The following is a 17,142-nucleotide window of genomic DNA, read 5'->3' as shown; positions in this document are numbered from 1 at the left end:
TCATAAATCCTTCTTCTGTCACAGGAGACAAGTTTCTCTGTTTCATGAATGATATAGTCTTATGCAGGATTTAACTCATTTCTGGAGCTGCTTGTTCTCTCCTACTACATATGTACTACATATGTTACCTCCTATTCTTGATTGTTGTTACAGTATGCCAAATGTCCGTGTTTATTTTTACTGTTATTGTCTTGACGCCACCTACTGACGTGCAAGGGTATTGCTCGAAGAAAAATCTCCGGATCCAGTTGGACGCCTGGGGGAAATTCTAAGGTAAGGAATCTGCAACTAGAATATGTCTCTACCAGATATTTCATTACCGAAGGTAAGTAACTTGTACAGCAGTGCCCAAATACTTCCTTCTGCTCCTCTGCCTCTTTGTGATATCTCCATGTGTTCCCGGGCTACTTTGTGTTCACCTATTAGTAGCCATCATGGCATGGTGTACCTTGTTTGGTTACAAACAGACACCTATACTAAAAAAAAAAAATAAAAAAAAAAGGAAGTCCTAGATTCAGTCCCTACACACTAAGCTGAATTCCCTTGTGTGAAACTGATTTATTATACTATTTTCTCTGTTTACGCCTTTGTTGGGGTAGCTCCCACGTTTTTTCTCAAATAGAACAGAGCATAGTATTTTTGTCCCCTTCTTTGCAGCAGACTTGCTACTTAGTCATTTGTTATAATTGTGTATTTCAATTCCGTGATGGTCGGGTTTTCACCCTGTTGTTGTCTCCCTCACGGTCAGTGTTAAGGGTGGGATGGGTGGCTGGGAGGGTAGTGGAAATGGGTGGGAGTTTATGGGGGGATATTACTTCCTTTTCCTGTTTATATTCATTTACACTTATGTATTTTTTATTTTTACACCTAACAATTCAGCTGACTTGATATTCCAGCTTTCTTTTTTTGCTGATCTCTAACTCTCAACAACAGGTTATTCCTTTGCACACCCTTGTAAGGACACCATTGATTTGCTCCCAGTCCATAAGTCAACTATTCCGATTGTTGCAGCTGTCTTTGGAATTATGTATGCTACATGCCCGACCTTATAGCTGGCCCAATCTGCTTCCTTCGCTTTTATGCTGTATACTCGTACTGATACTTTTGTAACATGAATAACAACATTCTCGTGGCAATTTTAAATTGATATCCTTAAATGTTAAGGGACTCAACCACCCAGTTAAGCATAAGAAAATCAATAACTATCTCTATAAACTTGAAGCTGGTATAATCCTGCTGCAGGAAACCAAGTTTACCCATAACGAATTGACATCATTTGGACAGACCTGGATTAGTAATTCCCTTTGTTCCCCTGCCATTAACAAGAAAGGAGGAGTGATAATGCTGCTAACTAAAAACTCAGGTATAACAGTACATTCCCATATAGCAGCTTAGTGATGTTAGATGGATTTTAACAAACTTTTTCAAAAACGCATATTCACTTCATAATCTTGTCTACGGTCCAAACACAGATGACTCGGAGTTCTGGGTCTCTCTGCCTACTCCTTTAAGCCAAATTCCTATTGATAGCTTAATTATCATGGGCGAGACCTAAATCTCACCATGGATATTACACTAGATAAGCAATCCTAAACGTCACTAAAAACCCTCTAAATCCCACAAAGGTTTTCTTAAATTGTGCTTAAGATTTAATTTATTTGACTCTTGGAGACAACGATAACCTGACACCAGGGATTACACCTTTTTCTCTAATCCTCACAAATCGTACTCCAGAATTGCCTATCTTTTCATTCCCAAAGCTTATAAACACCTGATTGACCAATCTGACATTTTAGCAAGGCTAACCTTCCATCTCTCTGCTATCTCTTTATCTTGGTTAGGTACCGATTCAAGACCATCCAGTTCAAATCTGGAGATTTAATGATGAGTCAGTTGAGAATGCGCCTCCTAGGGACATCATCGAAAACTTTATACTAAACTACAAGTCAACTTGAGTGCAAATGTTTCACCCTCCACCTTCTGGGTGTAGGTAAATACCCTCTTTTTGGCATGTCACCCCCAATTTCTGCCTGATGTCAGTGTTTTTTTTTTACTGTTACTGGGATCCTGCTAGTCAGGACCACAGTGCTAATGGTTTATGACCTGCTTGACACTGTGTTTCACAGTTTTCTAAATTGTCACTGGAGTCCTGTTAATCAGAACTCCAGTGCTCATGCGCTCTCTGTTTCGAAATTTGTCACTATATACTAGTGACTCATTATTTCACTCCAAATTGGCAGACTGGACCCCCATATAAGTCCCTAATATATGGTACATAGGTACCCAGGGCATTGGGATTCCTGGGGACCCTTTTGGGCTGCAGCATTTCTTTTGCCACCCGTAAGGAGCCCATACAAAGGCTTCTATAGGACTGCCATTGCAGCCTGTGTGAAATAGTGCATGCACTATTTCACAGCCATGTTCACTGCACCAGGTCACTTATAAGTCACCTATAAATCAGGTCTTCTAACCCTGAAGGCTGGGTACAAAGTACTTGTGTGTGAGGGCACCCCTGCACCAGCAGAGGTGCCCCCACATCATCCTGGCCCATTTTCGGGACTTCGTGAGTGCGGGGACGCCATTTTAAGTGTGCACTGGACATAGGTGTGGAATACCTGTGCACAGCTTCATAATGGTAACTCTCATTATGGCCTGGTGAGGTGTCTAACAACTGGGAATTTTTAACCCAATACTGATTCTAGCATTGGTTGCACAATCCCATGCACTCTGGGGGCTCCACAGTGAACCCCCAGTACTGCCATACCAGCCTTCTGAGGTTTCCACTGCAGCCCCGGCTGCTGCCACATCACATATAGGCTTCTGCCCCCCTGGGGCTTGAGCAGCTCAATCCCAGGAAGGCAGAACAATGCATTTCCTTTAGGAGAGCGGTGTTACACCCTCTCCCTTTGGAAATAGGTGTTACAGGCATAGGAGGGGTATCCTCCCAGAGCCTCTGGAAATGCTTTGGAGGGCACAGATGGTGCTCTCTTTGCATAATCCAGTCTACACTGGTCCAGGGACCCCCAGTCCCTGCTCTGGCACGAAACTGGACATAGGAAAGGGGAGTGACCTTCCCCTGCCCATCGCCACCCCAGGGGGGTGCCCAGAGTGTCCCCGAGTTCCGCCGTCTTGTTTTCAGGATGGCAAGGGAACTCTGGGAGCATCTGAGCGGCCAGTGCCAGCAGGTGATGTCAGAGACCCCTACTGATAGGTGCTTACCTGGTTAGCTGACCAATCCCCCCTCTAAGGGCTATTTAGGTTCTCTCCTCTGGGTGTTTCCTCCGATTTGGATTGCAAGACTCCAGCAGGAACCCTCTGCATCCTTTACTCCATCTTCTACCGATGGATCAACTGCTGACTGCTCCAGGAAATCTACAAAACTGCAACAAAGAAGCAAAGACGACTTTGCAACATTGTATCTTCAGCTCCTGCCAGCAACTGCAACAGATTCCAGGTCATGAATCCTCCGAGGACTGCCCATCTTCAGCCTGCACCAGAAGAACCGGCGGAATCTTCCGTGGAGTGACAGAGTCACTTCCCTGTTTCAGCAGGCACCTCTCTGCAGCTATGACCCCTTGGGTCCCCTCTCCAGACGACAGGCATGGATCCAGCGACACGAGTGGGTGACTAAAGTGACTCCAACAGTCCCAATGTCTAGCTGTCCAAATTTGGTGGAGATAAGAGCTTGCCTCCCCGCGCAAGACAGTACCCCGTGCACTGCGTGACTTGCAGTTGCCAAGGCTTGTGTGCGAGCTTCCAAGAAGTTCTTTGTGCACAGCATAGCTTAGGTCCCCAACACTTCATCCTGCGATGCACACCTTCCTTAGTGGTTCTCCGGTGGCGGTTTGTGTCGTACTGCGTGGGCCTCCATTTGCACCTACTTTGTCCCCGTGCTGTGGGACTCCTGTGCGTGCTGCCTGGTCTTCTGAGGGCTTTCTGCGTTGCTGAGAGCCCCCTTTGCCTCCCCCTCCTGGGTAGAGGCCACCGGGTCCCTCCTGGTCCCGGTCAGCGCCATTTTCCGCAAACCGCGTGTTTTACGTGAGCCAAGGCTTGTTGGCGGAATCCAGCGACGCAAACCAGACTGCATTCATTCATCCAGCGTGGGACATCTGCATCAACTAGGAACCTTTATTTGTCTTCTTTGGTGCAATACTGACTTAGTCTTCTCACTGGTGGTTCTTCTTTTCCATCTTTATCCAGGTTAGCAGGGGCTCTGATTCTCCTTGGACTCTTCACTGCTTCTTGGACTTGGTCCCCTTCTTCCACAGGTCATCAGGTCCAGGAATCCATCATTGGTGCTTTGCAGTCTCTTCTGGTTCTTGCATTATCTCCGATCACGAAACTTGCTGTGTTTTAGGAAACTTGCTGTGTTTTACCCCTGCTTTCCTGGGCTCTGGGGTGGGGTATTTTTCTTAACTTTGGTGTTTTCTTACACTCCCAGCGCTCCTCTACAAACACTTGCCTAGGTGGGAAACCGACTTTTGCATTCCACTATTTTAGTTTATGGTTTGTGTTCCCCCTAGGCCCATTGCAACCTATGGTGATTTTCACTGTTTGCACTATTTTCTGACTATTTCCTTACCTGTTTTGGTTACTAGTGTATATATGGTGTAATTTACTTACCTCCTAAGGGAGTATAGTCTCCAAAGTATTTTTGGCATTCTGTGACTAAAATAAAGTACCTTTATTTTTGGTGACACTGAGTATTGTCTTTCATGTGTGTTAGTACTGTGAGACTACAGTGGTGTATTGCAAGAGCTTTGCATGTCTCCACGTTCAGCCTTGATTTCTCTGCCTACAGCTACCTCTAGACAGCCTGGCTTCTAGACACTGACTACATTTCACTAATAAAGGTTAACTGGACCTGGTATAAGGTGTAAGTACCTTCGGTAGCCCCTACAAACCAGGCCAGCCTTCTACACTGGGTCGCACTCAAAGCAACTATTATACGTACTTTAATTGAGATTCAATCCAAATTAAACAAATCTTATAATAATAACCTTATAGAACAAGAAAAAAAGATCAAAACCCTAGAGGCTAAACCCATTTCTAATTCGGACCCTCAGACCTTCTCAATCCTTACCAATAACAAAATATGAATATATTAGAAGTCTAAGCAAGAGGGCTGTAGTTTGGATTAATAAATATAAAAGCCTAAAATTGTGTGGAGCTAACAAGGCTAGTAAATTACTGGTGTCATAGACCGGACCAAAAGACCATTACTTCACTCAAAGACAAATTGAATATAACCCACACAAATCCCCAAAAGATCTTAGACATTTACAGACACTTCTATATATCTTTTTACGTGGATGATACAAAGTCTTCTATATAGAAGTGTAGAGATTATTTAAATACAGTACACCTACAAGCATGTGTGGAGCAGTGGTGACTTTAGCCCTCTGAGGATCCTGGATCTTGCTATCAGTGAAACAAACACTCCTTGTGAATATCCTCTACAGATCTGTTACCATTCTCATCCCAAGGTGGTAAGCTGGTCCAACAGTCCATTGTCTGGTGTTAGCCAAGACCTTTAGGTTTTAGTAAAAATCTTTTAGTAGAATAATACATAAAAGTACCTAGAGGGGCTTTCAGCCACACCTCCTCAACCACTGGTCTGTTTTTGTGTCATTCACATTTGTTTTCAGCCCACTACAGGGTACAGCATGAGGAAGTGTCATCCCACTTCAGCCGTTTACTAGCTTGAAGGAGCAAATCCACACACAAAGTAGTTCCCTTAAGGGCCAGGGACAACAATGGCAGTGTGTGATCTGAAAAACAATATGTTTGCTTTTTTCCAATTTTTTGTAATATTAGTGATAGCCCTGCAGCTCCCAAAAAAATGTTTTCATCAAAAGCAAAACAAAACAACATTGACAGCACGAAAAGGCTCGCAGCCAACATCAGACGAGTTGGTTTGCTAATTGTTTCTTCCTGGCTCTTCAATTCACATCTCTCAGATGTTCCTGTTCCTTATCTTTCCAGTACAGCATACTTGAGAGTCTTGGTTTTATTGCTAATGGATATTTTTAACAGCTATTCCGTAATATGTTTTTAGGAGAAATCTAGAGTTACGTAAAATAACAAACTCTGTTTTATATAAACTGATCAGGCATGGCTATGAATAACTTGCCACATGGTTTCTGTTTCAGATATGATAATTTTCAAAATCCGAAAAGGAGAGGACAGCCTGGTGCATCCTTCCGAGCGGGACAAAAAGTGACCTTGGCGTAGCAGATATTTTTTTTCCCAACAGCTATTAAAATTCTCTTGGCCATGAAATGTAACTGTAAAATTAAACTGTAAGATATAAGAGGTATTTTAATTAAAAAATCAATTTTTAAAATAACGTTAAATCATCCATGTATCTGTGTCCTTTTTGATTAAATGCTTTAAAATTGCCGTGTGTTTTCACAAGTGTGTGTTGCTCAAGCACAGGAAATCAAGGCATGACATGCACTGACTTTCGAGTATACATAAAGGAATTTCAACGCCACTCACGCAGAGCCCGGTATCAGCTCTGCTTAATATCGAAGCTACAGTGTTTGGGAAAGAGGCTATGATTGCCTTTAGGTAAGGATGAAAGGTAGATCTTCTCTATAAGAAATGTTAGTTTTTTACTAAGGTATGCCGTAACTAGGACTTACAGTAAGTAATTTTAAGCGCAATAGAATTCAATCATCAAAGTGACGCCACGTCGCATTTTCCGATTTACTGGTAAGCAGGTGCGCCTTTCCACTTGCTAGCTGCCTTTCCCGGTACGGAGGAAGAAGGGAGACTAGAACCGGGCCCTCGGGTGTGATGCACAATTGCTTAGACTACGGTGCCGATCAAGTCGGGCCAAACTGAAGGGCAAACTAAGTTTGCACTATCTTTGCTACACGTGTTTCGCATATAAATGTGAGCTGATATTTATTATTCAAATGTTACAGCGCACAGATAGTATATATACAATTTCTTTTATCTTTTTTACCTGTGTAAATTACATGTTATAGCTTATATGATACGGGGTGCGAATGGATTTGCGTGTTTTGGTTTGCTGTCGCTCTGTGTGTGTATGACAGCGCTCTTTGTCGGTGAGTAAAATGCTCGTCCTTGAGATATGCGGCGAGCTCCAGCTCACAAGCTTGAAGTATTGGCGAGGCCCATTGAGACGTAGATCCTTAAGATGTTGACAAATGGAGTACTATTACATTGCATAATTGTAGCTTGTTATTAAAAAAGCTTAGAAATGGCAGACATGCTGTAGGTTGCGTTTATACTAAATAAAATCCAAGATATCATTATTAAAACAAGCCATTCATGAGGAAACGACCGGTAGAGCTGGTAGAGCTTAGAGCAGTGGTTCCCAAACTGTGGTCCGGGGAACCCTGGGGGTCCACAAAGCTTTCTCAGGGGGTCCGCGAGAGCTTAGAAAATTAAAAAATATTAACAAATATTGACAAATTGGGCCCCAGCTTCCAGTAATGACTCAGGCAGGGGCCCCTGGATTCCAATGATGATGCAGTGGGGGTCCCTGGGTTCCATTAATGTTAAAGTAGGGGTCCACAGAAATCAAAAGGTTGAGAACCACTGGCTTAGAGAACAAACCTCTTGTTATAAGGCTGCCACAGTAAGGTCTTTGTTTTTAAACAAGCTTTTTTAACTGAAATAAATACCAGCAGCAACATGCATCAGTTGTGAAACAGTGCAGCACTTTAGAAATAATAAACTCCTAAACTTATTTCATGTAGTCCTCTGAAATGTTAGAGGACGTTCAGTCCAACAGAGCACAGTGATTGCTTAATTTACACAGTGCAGCGTTTCTGTCTTGAATTTCACTTTTTGACAAGGCAACTTTGTGCTGCACACTGGGCTCACGTTTAGCAGCACAATAACAAGGAAAGTTGTCACATTTGTGTTTATGATTAGTTACACGCCAGCAGTGCAGCTATCATTGGTGCAGCAGGTTGAGAAAGATCCACAGCATGGTGGCTTTTGTTTCATTGCTTACGCTAGGGAGTAGGGCGCCCCAGCTTTACAATTCGAAATTGACATATAAACTAAGTTGGAATCTGCGGATCGCGAGCAGCTGTATGCATTTGCTTGAGGTAGAACTGGACTTTTCTTGCCACATAAATAAACTGGAACTGGATCATCAATTCAAATCTGTCATGAACAGGGCCCCCCAAAATACGTTTGGACCAGGGCCCTCAAAATCCTTAAGATGCCCTAGGGGAGATCTAGGGCAAAAGTATGATAAATGTGGTTGCACAAGTAGGGAAGTGGAGTAGGGTGCAGTTGTCAGTAGCTGGGAAGAGTATATCTTATGAAAATGGTGGTTCTCCTGAAAAGAATTTGCTAGAGTTTAGGACAGACGTGGAGCTTTACATGCGGCAAAATTGAGACATGATGGCTGACATCTCGCCGCAACTTACTAAGAAGAAGTTGTAACTGGAGGGGGCAGCTTTTAATCAGAGTGACAAGCGCTAATCTGTGTGAACACACTTTTACCCCATGCTTTGTGAAATGACCAACGTTTTTGAAGTGTTTCCAAACAGAGTGTGTGGACGTGTTTTTTGCCTGTGTGTAAAAATTCCTAGTGAAATCTGACAGACAGCGCACCATACCCGACTGAAAGCACCTTTCCATGCCACTAACGATGACCGGGTATACATTTTAAAGCGAGTTCATGCTCAACATCTATGTGAATTCCTGGTCATGGATGACTTCTGGATTAAAATCTTCTCCAAAATCACAGCAGTTATTTTGCAGTTTAATATAGCACAAACTCGCCCCTCAAGCATCGAAGCGCTTTACTGGAGCACCAGTTATAATGCGCAAGTGCAGATTAATTTTTTTGGAGTGCACGGGGAGATTAAGTGAATTGCCCAGAACCACGGAATGGTGAACCGATTACGATACTCTAACCTTGTTCAACGGTTACAAAGGGAGCAGCTCTGGCACTACGCCACATTTGAGACATCTATTGATGGAGAGCACTAATTACATTGGTAATGCTTTCGATAGCATGGAGCAAAAAACAAGATTGATTAAAGCATGTGAGATGTAATCAGGAAGATCATGGTTACATTGACGCTTTTCAACTTACAACCTGCTGGCTGAAAAAAAACCTGCAACATTTACCGTTCTAATGTGCGCGAAGCAGTAAAGGGTGCAGTACCACAGCATGTCCCTAGGTGTCCATTGGGACCTCTTTTGGCAACATAAAGTACAGCACCCTGCAATCTTGAATTACGCTCATCCTCAATGGACTTTCAGGCACCATGCTGAAAAAACTAACAAGGCACCTGCTTTGTGAAAAGTTTTATGCTGTGTATTCAGGTTATGAGGGAGGGGAGACACGAATAATATGCTGGCTGAAAGAAAAAAAAAAGTAACAATGTCCTGAAAAAAGCCAACACTTATAGAGGATGCTAGATTAAGTAAAGCATGTGAAAAGTAAGCAGGAACAACATGGTTATGTTAGCTGAGAGCTGCAAATGAAAAAAAAAAAGCTTTACCGAACATGAGCCGGAGTCCAAGAAAAAAAAAAAGTCCCCAACGAAAAGATAAACGCAACAAAGCATAATTACACAGTAGTTAGTCCCTGCTCCCAAAGAGAAGGAGGAACAAATAGGCATGACTGACAACTGGCAAGCAAGGATTTTTAAATGACACTGTAGCAAACAATTGAAATGGCCTTAAGCCCACAGAAGTATTCTAAAAGTATACAAGGTTCCACTGCAGCAGCAGAAAGCAAAATGCCACTCATCTTCCCTCTCAAACAAACAGAAATTACCTAAATAGAAGGGGCATACTATCCAACTGCCAGATTCCCACTCACCCACAACTAATCCATCCCTGCAAAGAAAGAAAGATTTATGAGCCTAAAAGGAAGCTATCACAAACAAAACAAACTGACAAGACATTTACAAATTACTTTGAACCACTAGACTGGTGACAAATTAGTCAAATCTTAAAGGCACCCATCCTATGTTTAATGACACTTCCAAAAACAGCATAACCACCCATATGGGAAATGAGAACTTTAAAATCCCTTTCACTATAGGCAGTTTCACCACCACTATATCACCCAAATACACTCAGGGTTCACACCCTGCATTGATGTCGTTTGCGCCATTATCTCTTCCCCACGGCACCTCACATCCTCTGTCTGACATTGCACACTGTAAGAAGGTGGCCCAGTGTGTGGTAGGTACCTAAGGTACTTACTCCTTATTCCAGGTCCAGGTATCCCTTATTAGTGTAGTGTAGGCAGTGTCTAGAAGCCAGGCTCTCCAAAGGTAGCTGTGGATGAGCAGCCAAGGCTTATCTAGGGGACATGCAAAGTTCATGCAATACCACTGAAGTCACACATGAAAGAAAAAACCCTGTGTTACAAAAATAAAGATACTTTATTATGGTAACACAGCACCAAAAATACTATAGAGGCAATACTCCCTTAGGAGGTGAGTAATACACAAGATATATACCCTAATTTTCAGAAAGAGGCATACGCATAGTTAGAAAACAGTGTAAGACACAATAGAGAATAGTGACCCTAGGGGAGCAAAAACCATATACTAAAACAAAATATGAAAATGCAAGTGTTGGCCCCCCACCTAGGTAAATGGAGTGTGTAGTGGGGCACTGGGGGTACCAGGAAAGCACAAAGGTAAGTACCACAGCACCCCGAGTGACAGGCAAGCAGGAGTAAATCCCTAGAATTTCCCCAAAACAACCACTAAGAAGAAAAGAAGAGAACTGCAAAACCCAGAGACGACTGCAAGAAACCAACAGTGGATTCCTGAAGCGGAAGACCTGTGGAAAGAGGGGACCAAGTCCAGAAGACACAGCTGAGTCCAGTGGAGGCAGGAGCCCCTAACCCACCAAGCTGAAGATGTAGGAGTTGGTTGACGGTGAGGAAGGAAGGTCAGCACTGCAGCCCTGGAGTTGGAGTCGAGTTCCTGGAGGATTCAAGTGATGTCCCACCCCGGAAGGAAGATTGCAGTCAGGTTTGCGTGTTCGGATTCCACCAACAAGCCTAGGCACAGGCAAAACTCAGAGTTGGTGGAGAGTGGTGCTGAAGGGGACCAGCAAGGCCCAGCAGGACTCAAACCAGGAGGGAGAGTCAGAGGGGGCCCTCAGCATCCAAGAGAACCCACAGAAGCACAGGCAGCACTCACAGTAGTCCCACAGGACAGGGACACAGAAGTTGCAAAAGGAGCCCACTCAGCAGTACGAAAAGGAGTCCCATGCCGCAGGAGAGCCAATTAGGGAGCTGTGCTGGGGGGCTGGAGCTACACGATGCCTCAAGATCCCTTGGAAGAAGGACCAAAAAGTCTTGGCAGCTGCAAAAGACGAGGTGAACGTGGTACTGTCCTGCATGGAAAGGCAAGGGCTTACCCAACCAAAGATGGACAGCTGACAGGGTCGACAGACCACTTCAGACCACCACCCGTGATGCAGAATCCACGCAGCTCAGCAGGAGAGGGGATCCACGCAGCCGGTCGTCGTTGCTGTTGGTGCCTGCAGATGCAGGGGAGTGACTCCTTCACTCCAAGGGAGATTCCTTCTTCTTTCCTGTGCAGACTGAAGACAGGCTGTTCTCAGAGGATGCATGACCGCAGAAATGTTGCAGAAGCCGGAAGGAGCCGTGGAAACAATGTTGCAGTTGAAGTCTTCATCTCTGTTGCAAATTGTTGGGTCCTGGAGAATCCATATACAGTTTCTTTGGTCAGAAGTCGAAGTGGAGATTGCAGAGGAATCCTGCTGGAATCTTGCAAGCTGAATCTGAGGACCCACCCAAAAGAGAGACCCTAAATAGCCCTAAAAAGGTGGATTGGTCACCTAGCTGGGTGACCACCTATCAGGAGGAGACTCTGACATCACCTGCCTGACCTGGCCACTCGGATGCTCCCAGAGTTCCCTGCCAACCTTGGATTCAAGATGGCGAAACCCAGGGACCCTCTGGAGGAGCTCTGAGCATCACCCCTGGGGTGGTGATGGAAAGGGGAGTAGTCACTCCCTTTTCTGTTGTTCAGTTTTGTGCCAGAGCAGGGACTGGAGGTCCCTTAACTGGTGTAGACTGTTTTTTGCACGTAGGGCACCAAATGTGCCCTTTAAAGCATACCAGTGGCTTGGGGAGGCTGCCCCTCCCAAGTCCAGTAACACTTATTTCCAAAGGGAGAGGGTGTGACACCCCTCTGCCAAAGAAAATCCTTTGTTCTGCTTTCCTGTGCTTGTGCTGCTCTCGCGACAGGAGGGCAGAAACCTGTCTGTAAGGTGGCAGCAGCTTGGGCTGCCTAGAAAACCTCAGAAGGCTATAGGAGCAATGCTGTGGTTCCTCTAAGGAGCCCCTAGAGTGCGTGGAATCATACCCCAATACTTTTGCAAGTATTGGTTGTATGGTTACTACATGCTTGATACCAAACATGCCTAGGTTTGGAGTTTCTATTATGTAGCTGGACATAAGTAGTAACCTATGTCCAGTACATGTGTAAAATGGCGCCCGTACTCACAAAGTCCAGGAAAATGGATCTGGAGTTTGTGGGGTCACCTCTGCTAGTGCAGGAGTGTCCTCACACACAGGTACCTGCACCCAGCCTCTGGGCTGAGAGGGCCTACCATAGGGGTGACTTATAGTGATCTGGTGCAGTGACGTGTAGTGAAAACAGACTGCAAAGGCAAGCCTGCAGAACCCTTTGCATGTGCTCCCTATGGTTGGCAGAATAACTGCTGCAGCCCATAGGGATCCCCTGGAACCCCAATGCCCTGGGTACCATATACTAGGGGCTTACATGGGGCACCGGTATGCCAGTGGATGAAATACAGAGTTTTGGGGGAGAGAGCATAATCACTGGGGTCCTGGTTAGCAGGATCCCAGTGAACACAGTCAAAAACACTGACAGGAAGAAAAAGGGGGTAACCATGCCAGGAAAGACGGTACTTTCCTACTCACACATTTTCCCCTCTTGCCCATTCCAGTAGCAAAAGGGTGGTTCCTTTCCACATTCTTAACATTTCAAAGGGAACCAATCCTCCTGTGGCACGGGGAGTCATTCTCAATGCCACCGACCGTTTAATCACCTCTTCTCGCCACAACATATCCATACCTTTTGGGAAACTGAATTGTCTCTTCTCTTTAAGTGTCTTGTTTAGTCTTTCAGCTAAGCCAGTGTGGAAGTTCAGGAAGGAAAAAAGCCCAACAGTGCAAGGAAGGGGTGCGTGGTCGTCTTTATTAAGAACTCAACCACAGTCCACAGCTCAACTGACTTATTTTGAAAGCACAGCTATCCACCATAGAACTTTGACAATCCTGGAGAATCCCATGTAGCGGAATCCATAGCAAGATTCCACTGCAGCAGTTTAAAGCAGGGTGCCATACTCGCTCTCCTTTTTTACTGTCTCTTTTCCATATCTGGATTTCTTTATAGCTGAATCTGGTTGTTTCTCTATGGCTGTCTCAATTTGTCTTTCAGTGTGGGTAAATTGGAATGCTTTCCCCTTTGGTGGCTCTTCCTAGGAATCTTTTAGGAGGAATATCTTCCTTAAAAGAGGTTACCCAGGGTATCTTCAAGAATACATTTGGTCATTCATAAGTCAAGGGTGATGTACTCTAAATATTTGTAATGTAAATTTATTTTATTTTTTCCACCAAAATATTTAAACTCCAGCATAGGCGGCTCATGTTTCAAAGTAAAAAACCTCTTCTTGAAGACTGCAGCAGACATATGCATACACTTAGGGCCATATGTACGAACACATTTTCCCATAGACACAGAATGGGCAAAAGTGCTTGCTACATCTGGCCCTTAGTCGTTAGAAATGGGGTCTTTAGTTGGCAGTGGTTTGCTCCCTGTCCAAGTAGGGACTCTCACTCTAGTCAGGGTAAGGGAGCCACACAGCTAAGATAACTCTTGCTCACACCCTAGGTAGCTTGGCATGAGCAGTCCGGCTCAACTCAAAGGCAATGTGTGAAGTATTTGTACACACTGTTGGAGGCTGCCCGTCTCTGCAGTGTGCAAAACCAAGCACACTATGTAGAGGGTTCAGGCAACCACACGTTGGTTTCCAGAGGTAAAACTTAGACCACCTAATGTTTCAATTCTTAAGGTAGCTGGTCAAGCAGTTAGGCTAATCCAGAAGATGTGCTAAGTATTTGCTGTACTCACAAATCCAATCACGCACCACACACACTCAATGAATAACTCAAGACCAGATTTTATAAACAAAAATACTTCAGACTTTTATATAATTTTTAAGACCAAAATCTTTAGAATATGTTAAGTACTTTACAAGTTATGACTTTATAAAGTTTTAGCAAAGTTGGTCTTTCTGTGTGTCATTACGCATCATTGGAATCAATGCACAAGCACCTTTAAAAATGCATTAAAAAGCACACAGTTGTTACCAGTCTTGCGGGGTGGTCGCAGCAGTCGGTGGTGACCTTATGCCAGCTGGAGAGTCTCGGGAGGCTCCCAGTTCCAGCAGGAACTGCGTTCGGGAGGTTCTTGGCGCAGGCACAGGGCCCCCTGGATGGGCCACTTGGAAAAGGAGCTGGTTTGCAGGTTTAACTATGGTGCCTTGTGGTCCCCTTGGGCTGTTGAGGTCGCAAGGGGCTGGGGACCCGGGGCACACAGCAGATCCCGCGATGCAAGGCCCAGGGTAGCCAGGTGCAGGGTGAGTTGGAGGTCCAGGAGCTGTGCGCAACGGAGTCCTTTGGAGCTGGAGGCGAGTCTCTTTAAGGGCTGATAACAAGACAACAGAGGCACTCGGTCGGAGATCTGGGATGTTCCATGAAGTCCCTCGACTGGTGCTTCCTCCTGATCCTTTTTCAGCTCTGGGGGAACTGGTTTTCTGCTCATCCGATGTCAGCTGACCAGTACCCCGGGTATTACTGTAACTCGGCCACTAGAGAGCGCAGTGCCACCAAACTTGGCACAGTTGTGGATCACGTCCGGGCGTCGTCAGTGTGTTGTCTGGTCAGGTTGTGACTTCGGGTCGCGGAGATATCGGCCGGTCAGTGAAGTAAGCCTCACTGATTTGTTGGTCCTCTGCAGGTTTCTTGATTTTCTTGAGTGGTGCCCCCACTCAGGAGGGAGATCTGGGATGATTCTTGAAGCCTGGAGGTACCCTGCATGGGTTTGTTGGGGTCAGTCCAGTGTCCAGCTCCTCCGCAGTGCCGATTTTCAGGTCCTGGGTGCAGCAGGCAGGGTTTGGCTCCTTTTCTTGTGCAGCAGGTCCTCAGTTCTCTTGCTGTGGTCTTCGTTTGGTTCTGGTCTTCTTTTCTTCTCTGAATCCTTTTCAAATCTAATTTTGTGGTCTAGGGGAGCCCACTAAATACTGACTTTAGTGGGTGTTTTAGAGGGAACCTGGCAGTGTCCAATGGGACACTTACCCTTGGGTGGCTACACCCACTACAGTGACCACTTCTTGTGGGAAGGGTCACTTCCCTAAACCTGATTGGCTATTTTCCTCCATTCCAATACAGAGAAAAATTAAATGCAAGGTCCCCTTCGCCTGCAAGCCCCTAATGGTGGTGCATGCTCGGTGAGGCCACTCCTCCTACCATTTGTGTGGTTTCCCGCATTTGTTCCCTCCAGAAGTGTGGGTTTGGAAAGGGGGAGGCCACCTGCTGCTAGCAGCAGGCCTGGGGGTCAAGTTTTAAGGGGGTAGCCCCTTGAAGCTCACTGCCAGGGCTGTGCACATTCCTGAGGGGAGGGGGAGTTAGCTCCTGCACGCAGAAAGGGTATTGGCTGTCTGGATGTGGCAGGCTTGCTGGGACCAGTCAGCAAGCATTCCAGGATAGTTGGTTTTTGAAGTGGGCACCTCTAAGATGACCCCTGGGTACATTTTATAATAAATCCAGTACTGGTACCAGTTTGGATTTATTATTCTGAGTTGTTTGATACCAAACAACCCAGGGTTCAGAGTAGCCGTTATGTAGCTGGGAAACTCATATTGACCAGTGTCCAACACGTATATAATAAATGGCTGCTCTGTTCACTCACTATGTCCTAGGTTTGGCAAGGACACAGTGGGGGCATATTGCTCATGCAATTATGCCCTCACATATAGTATGGTGCGCCCTGCCTTAGGGCTGGAAGGCCTGCTAGAGGGTTGACTTACCCATAACATATGCAGTGTAGGGTGGACAGGGCACACAGAGAGTGTGCCATGTCGAGTTTGTATTTTAGGTTTGCACCAGGACACTCAGCCTGCTATGGCAGTGCTGGGTGCATCTGGATGCAAATTTTTGAGGGTGTCACTATCAGTGCTGCTGCCCTCAGGGGCTTACCCACAGTACCCCATACCCTGGGTACCTAAGTACCTTTTACTAGGGACTTATAGTGGTAGCTAAAGGTGTATCCAATTACTTTTCCCATGTTTTAGGGAAAGAACACTGGCACTGGGAACCTGGTTAGCAGGGTCCCAGTGCACTCCAGTCCAAGTTACGTTCAGAAACCAGGCAAAAAGTGGAGGGGGGTACTGCAACAAGGAACCAGTCTCTCACAAACACAACAAAAGTACTACACACCAGTTTAGAAAAATATTCAATATTTATCTGAATTAAATAAGACCAAAATGACAAAAATCCAACACACACAAGTAAAGCTATCACTTTTTAAAGGTTTCAATAAGTCTTACTCCATAGGAATCAACAGTTGTATATTTTTAGCCCAAAGTACCTGGGATGCATCATAAAGACGATGAGGGTCGCATGGGAGGTGAGTTGTTGCAAAGCCGTGCGTCAGTTCCTTACTGCTCAGGGGAGGTGATGCATCAATTCTTCCCTTGCAGGAGATGCGATGCGTCAGTTCCTTACTGGAGGAGAGGTGATGTGTTGATTCTTTCCTCGCAGGAGAGGTGATGCGTTCATTTCTGGTCACCACCCTCTGTTCCTTACTGTGTTGCAGGATCGATAAGAAATTCACACCCCAGGACAATGTGTTGAAAATCCAGATGCACTGTTCATGGAGCCACAGTGAAACAGGAGCTGCATCGATTCTGCAGCCACAAAACAGGCACTGCATTGATTCTTCAGCCACAGGACTGGTGCGTGTCTATTTTTTTGCTACGCTGCCTCTCTGTGTGGATTTTCTCCTTTGCCAGCTTACACTTCCAAGGGCCCAGTGACTGGAGTTGGCACCACTTGGC

General features: G+C 45.3%; 1 protein-coding gene across 2 annotated transcripts in view; it reads left to right on the top strand.

Moving 5' to 3' along the window:
- PEX1 (peroxisomal biogenesis factor 1) overlaps positions 1-6,356 on the top strand; it is a 729,162-nt gene extending 722,806 nt beyond the window's left edge. For both annotated transcript variants that reach the window (XM_069211642.1, XM_069211643.1), the window contains exon 24: positions 6,153-6,356. In XM_069211642.1, the coding sequence (XP_069067743.1) occupies positions 6,153-6,234 (82 nt within the window). In that variant the 3' untranslated portion in view covers positions 6,235-6,356. The remainder of the gene's footprint in view (positions 1-6,152) is intronic.
- Positions 6,357-17,142: the final 10,786 nt, after the last annotated feature.

The sequence above is a fragment of the Pleurodeles waltl genome, chromosome 10 (genome assembly GCF_031143425.1).
Source record: "Pleurodeles waltl isolate 20211129_DDA chromosome 10, aPleWal1.hap1.20221129, whole genome shotgun sequence".
Classification (NCBI taxonomy): domain Eukaryota; kingdom Metazoa; phylum Chordata; class Amphibia; order Caudata; family Salamandridae; genus Pleurodeles; species Pleurodeles waltl.
Note: the sequence above shows the minus strand (reverse complement) of the source record. Positions and strands in the feature narration are given on the sequence as shown.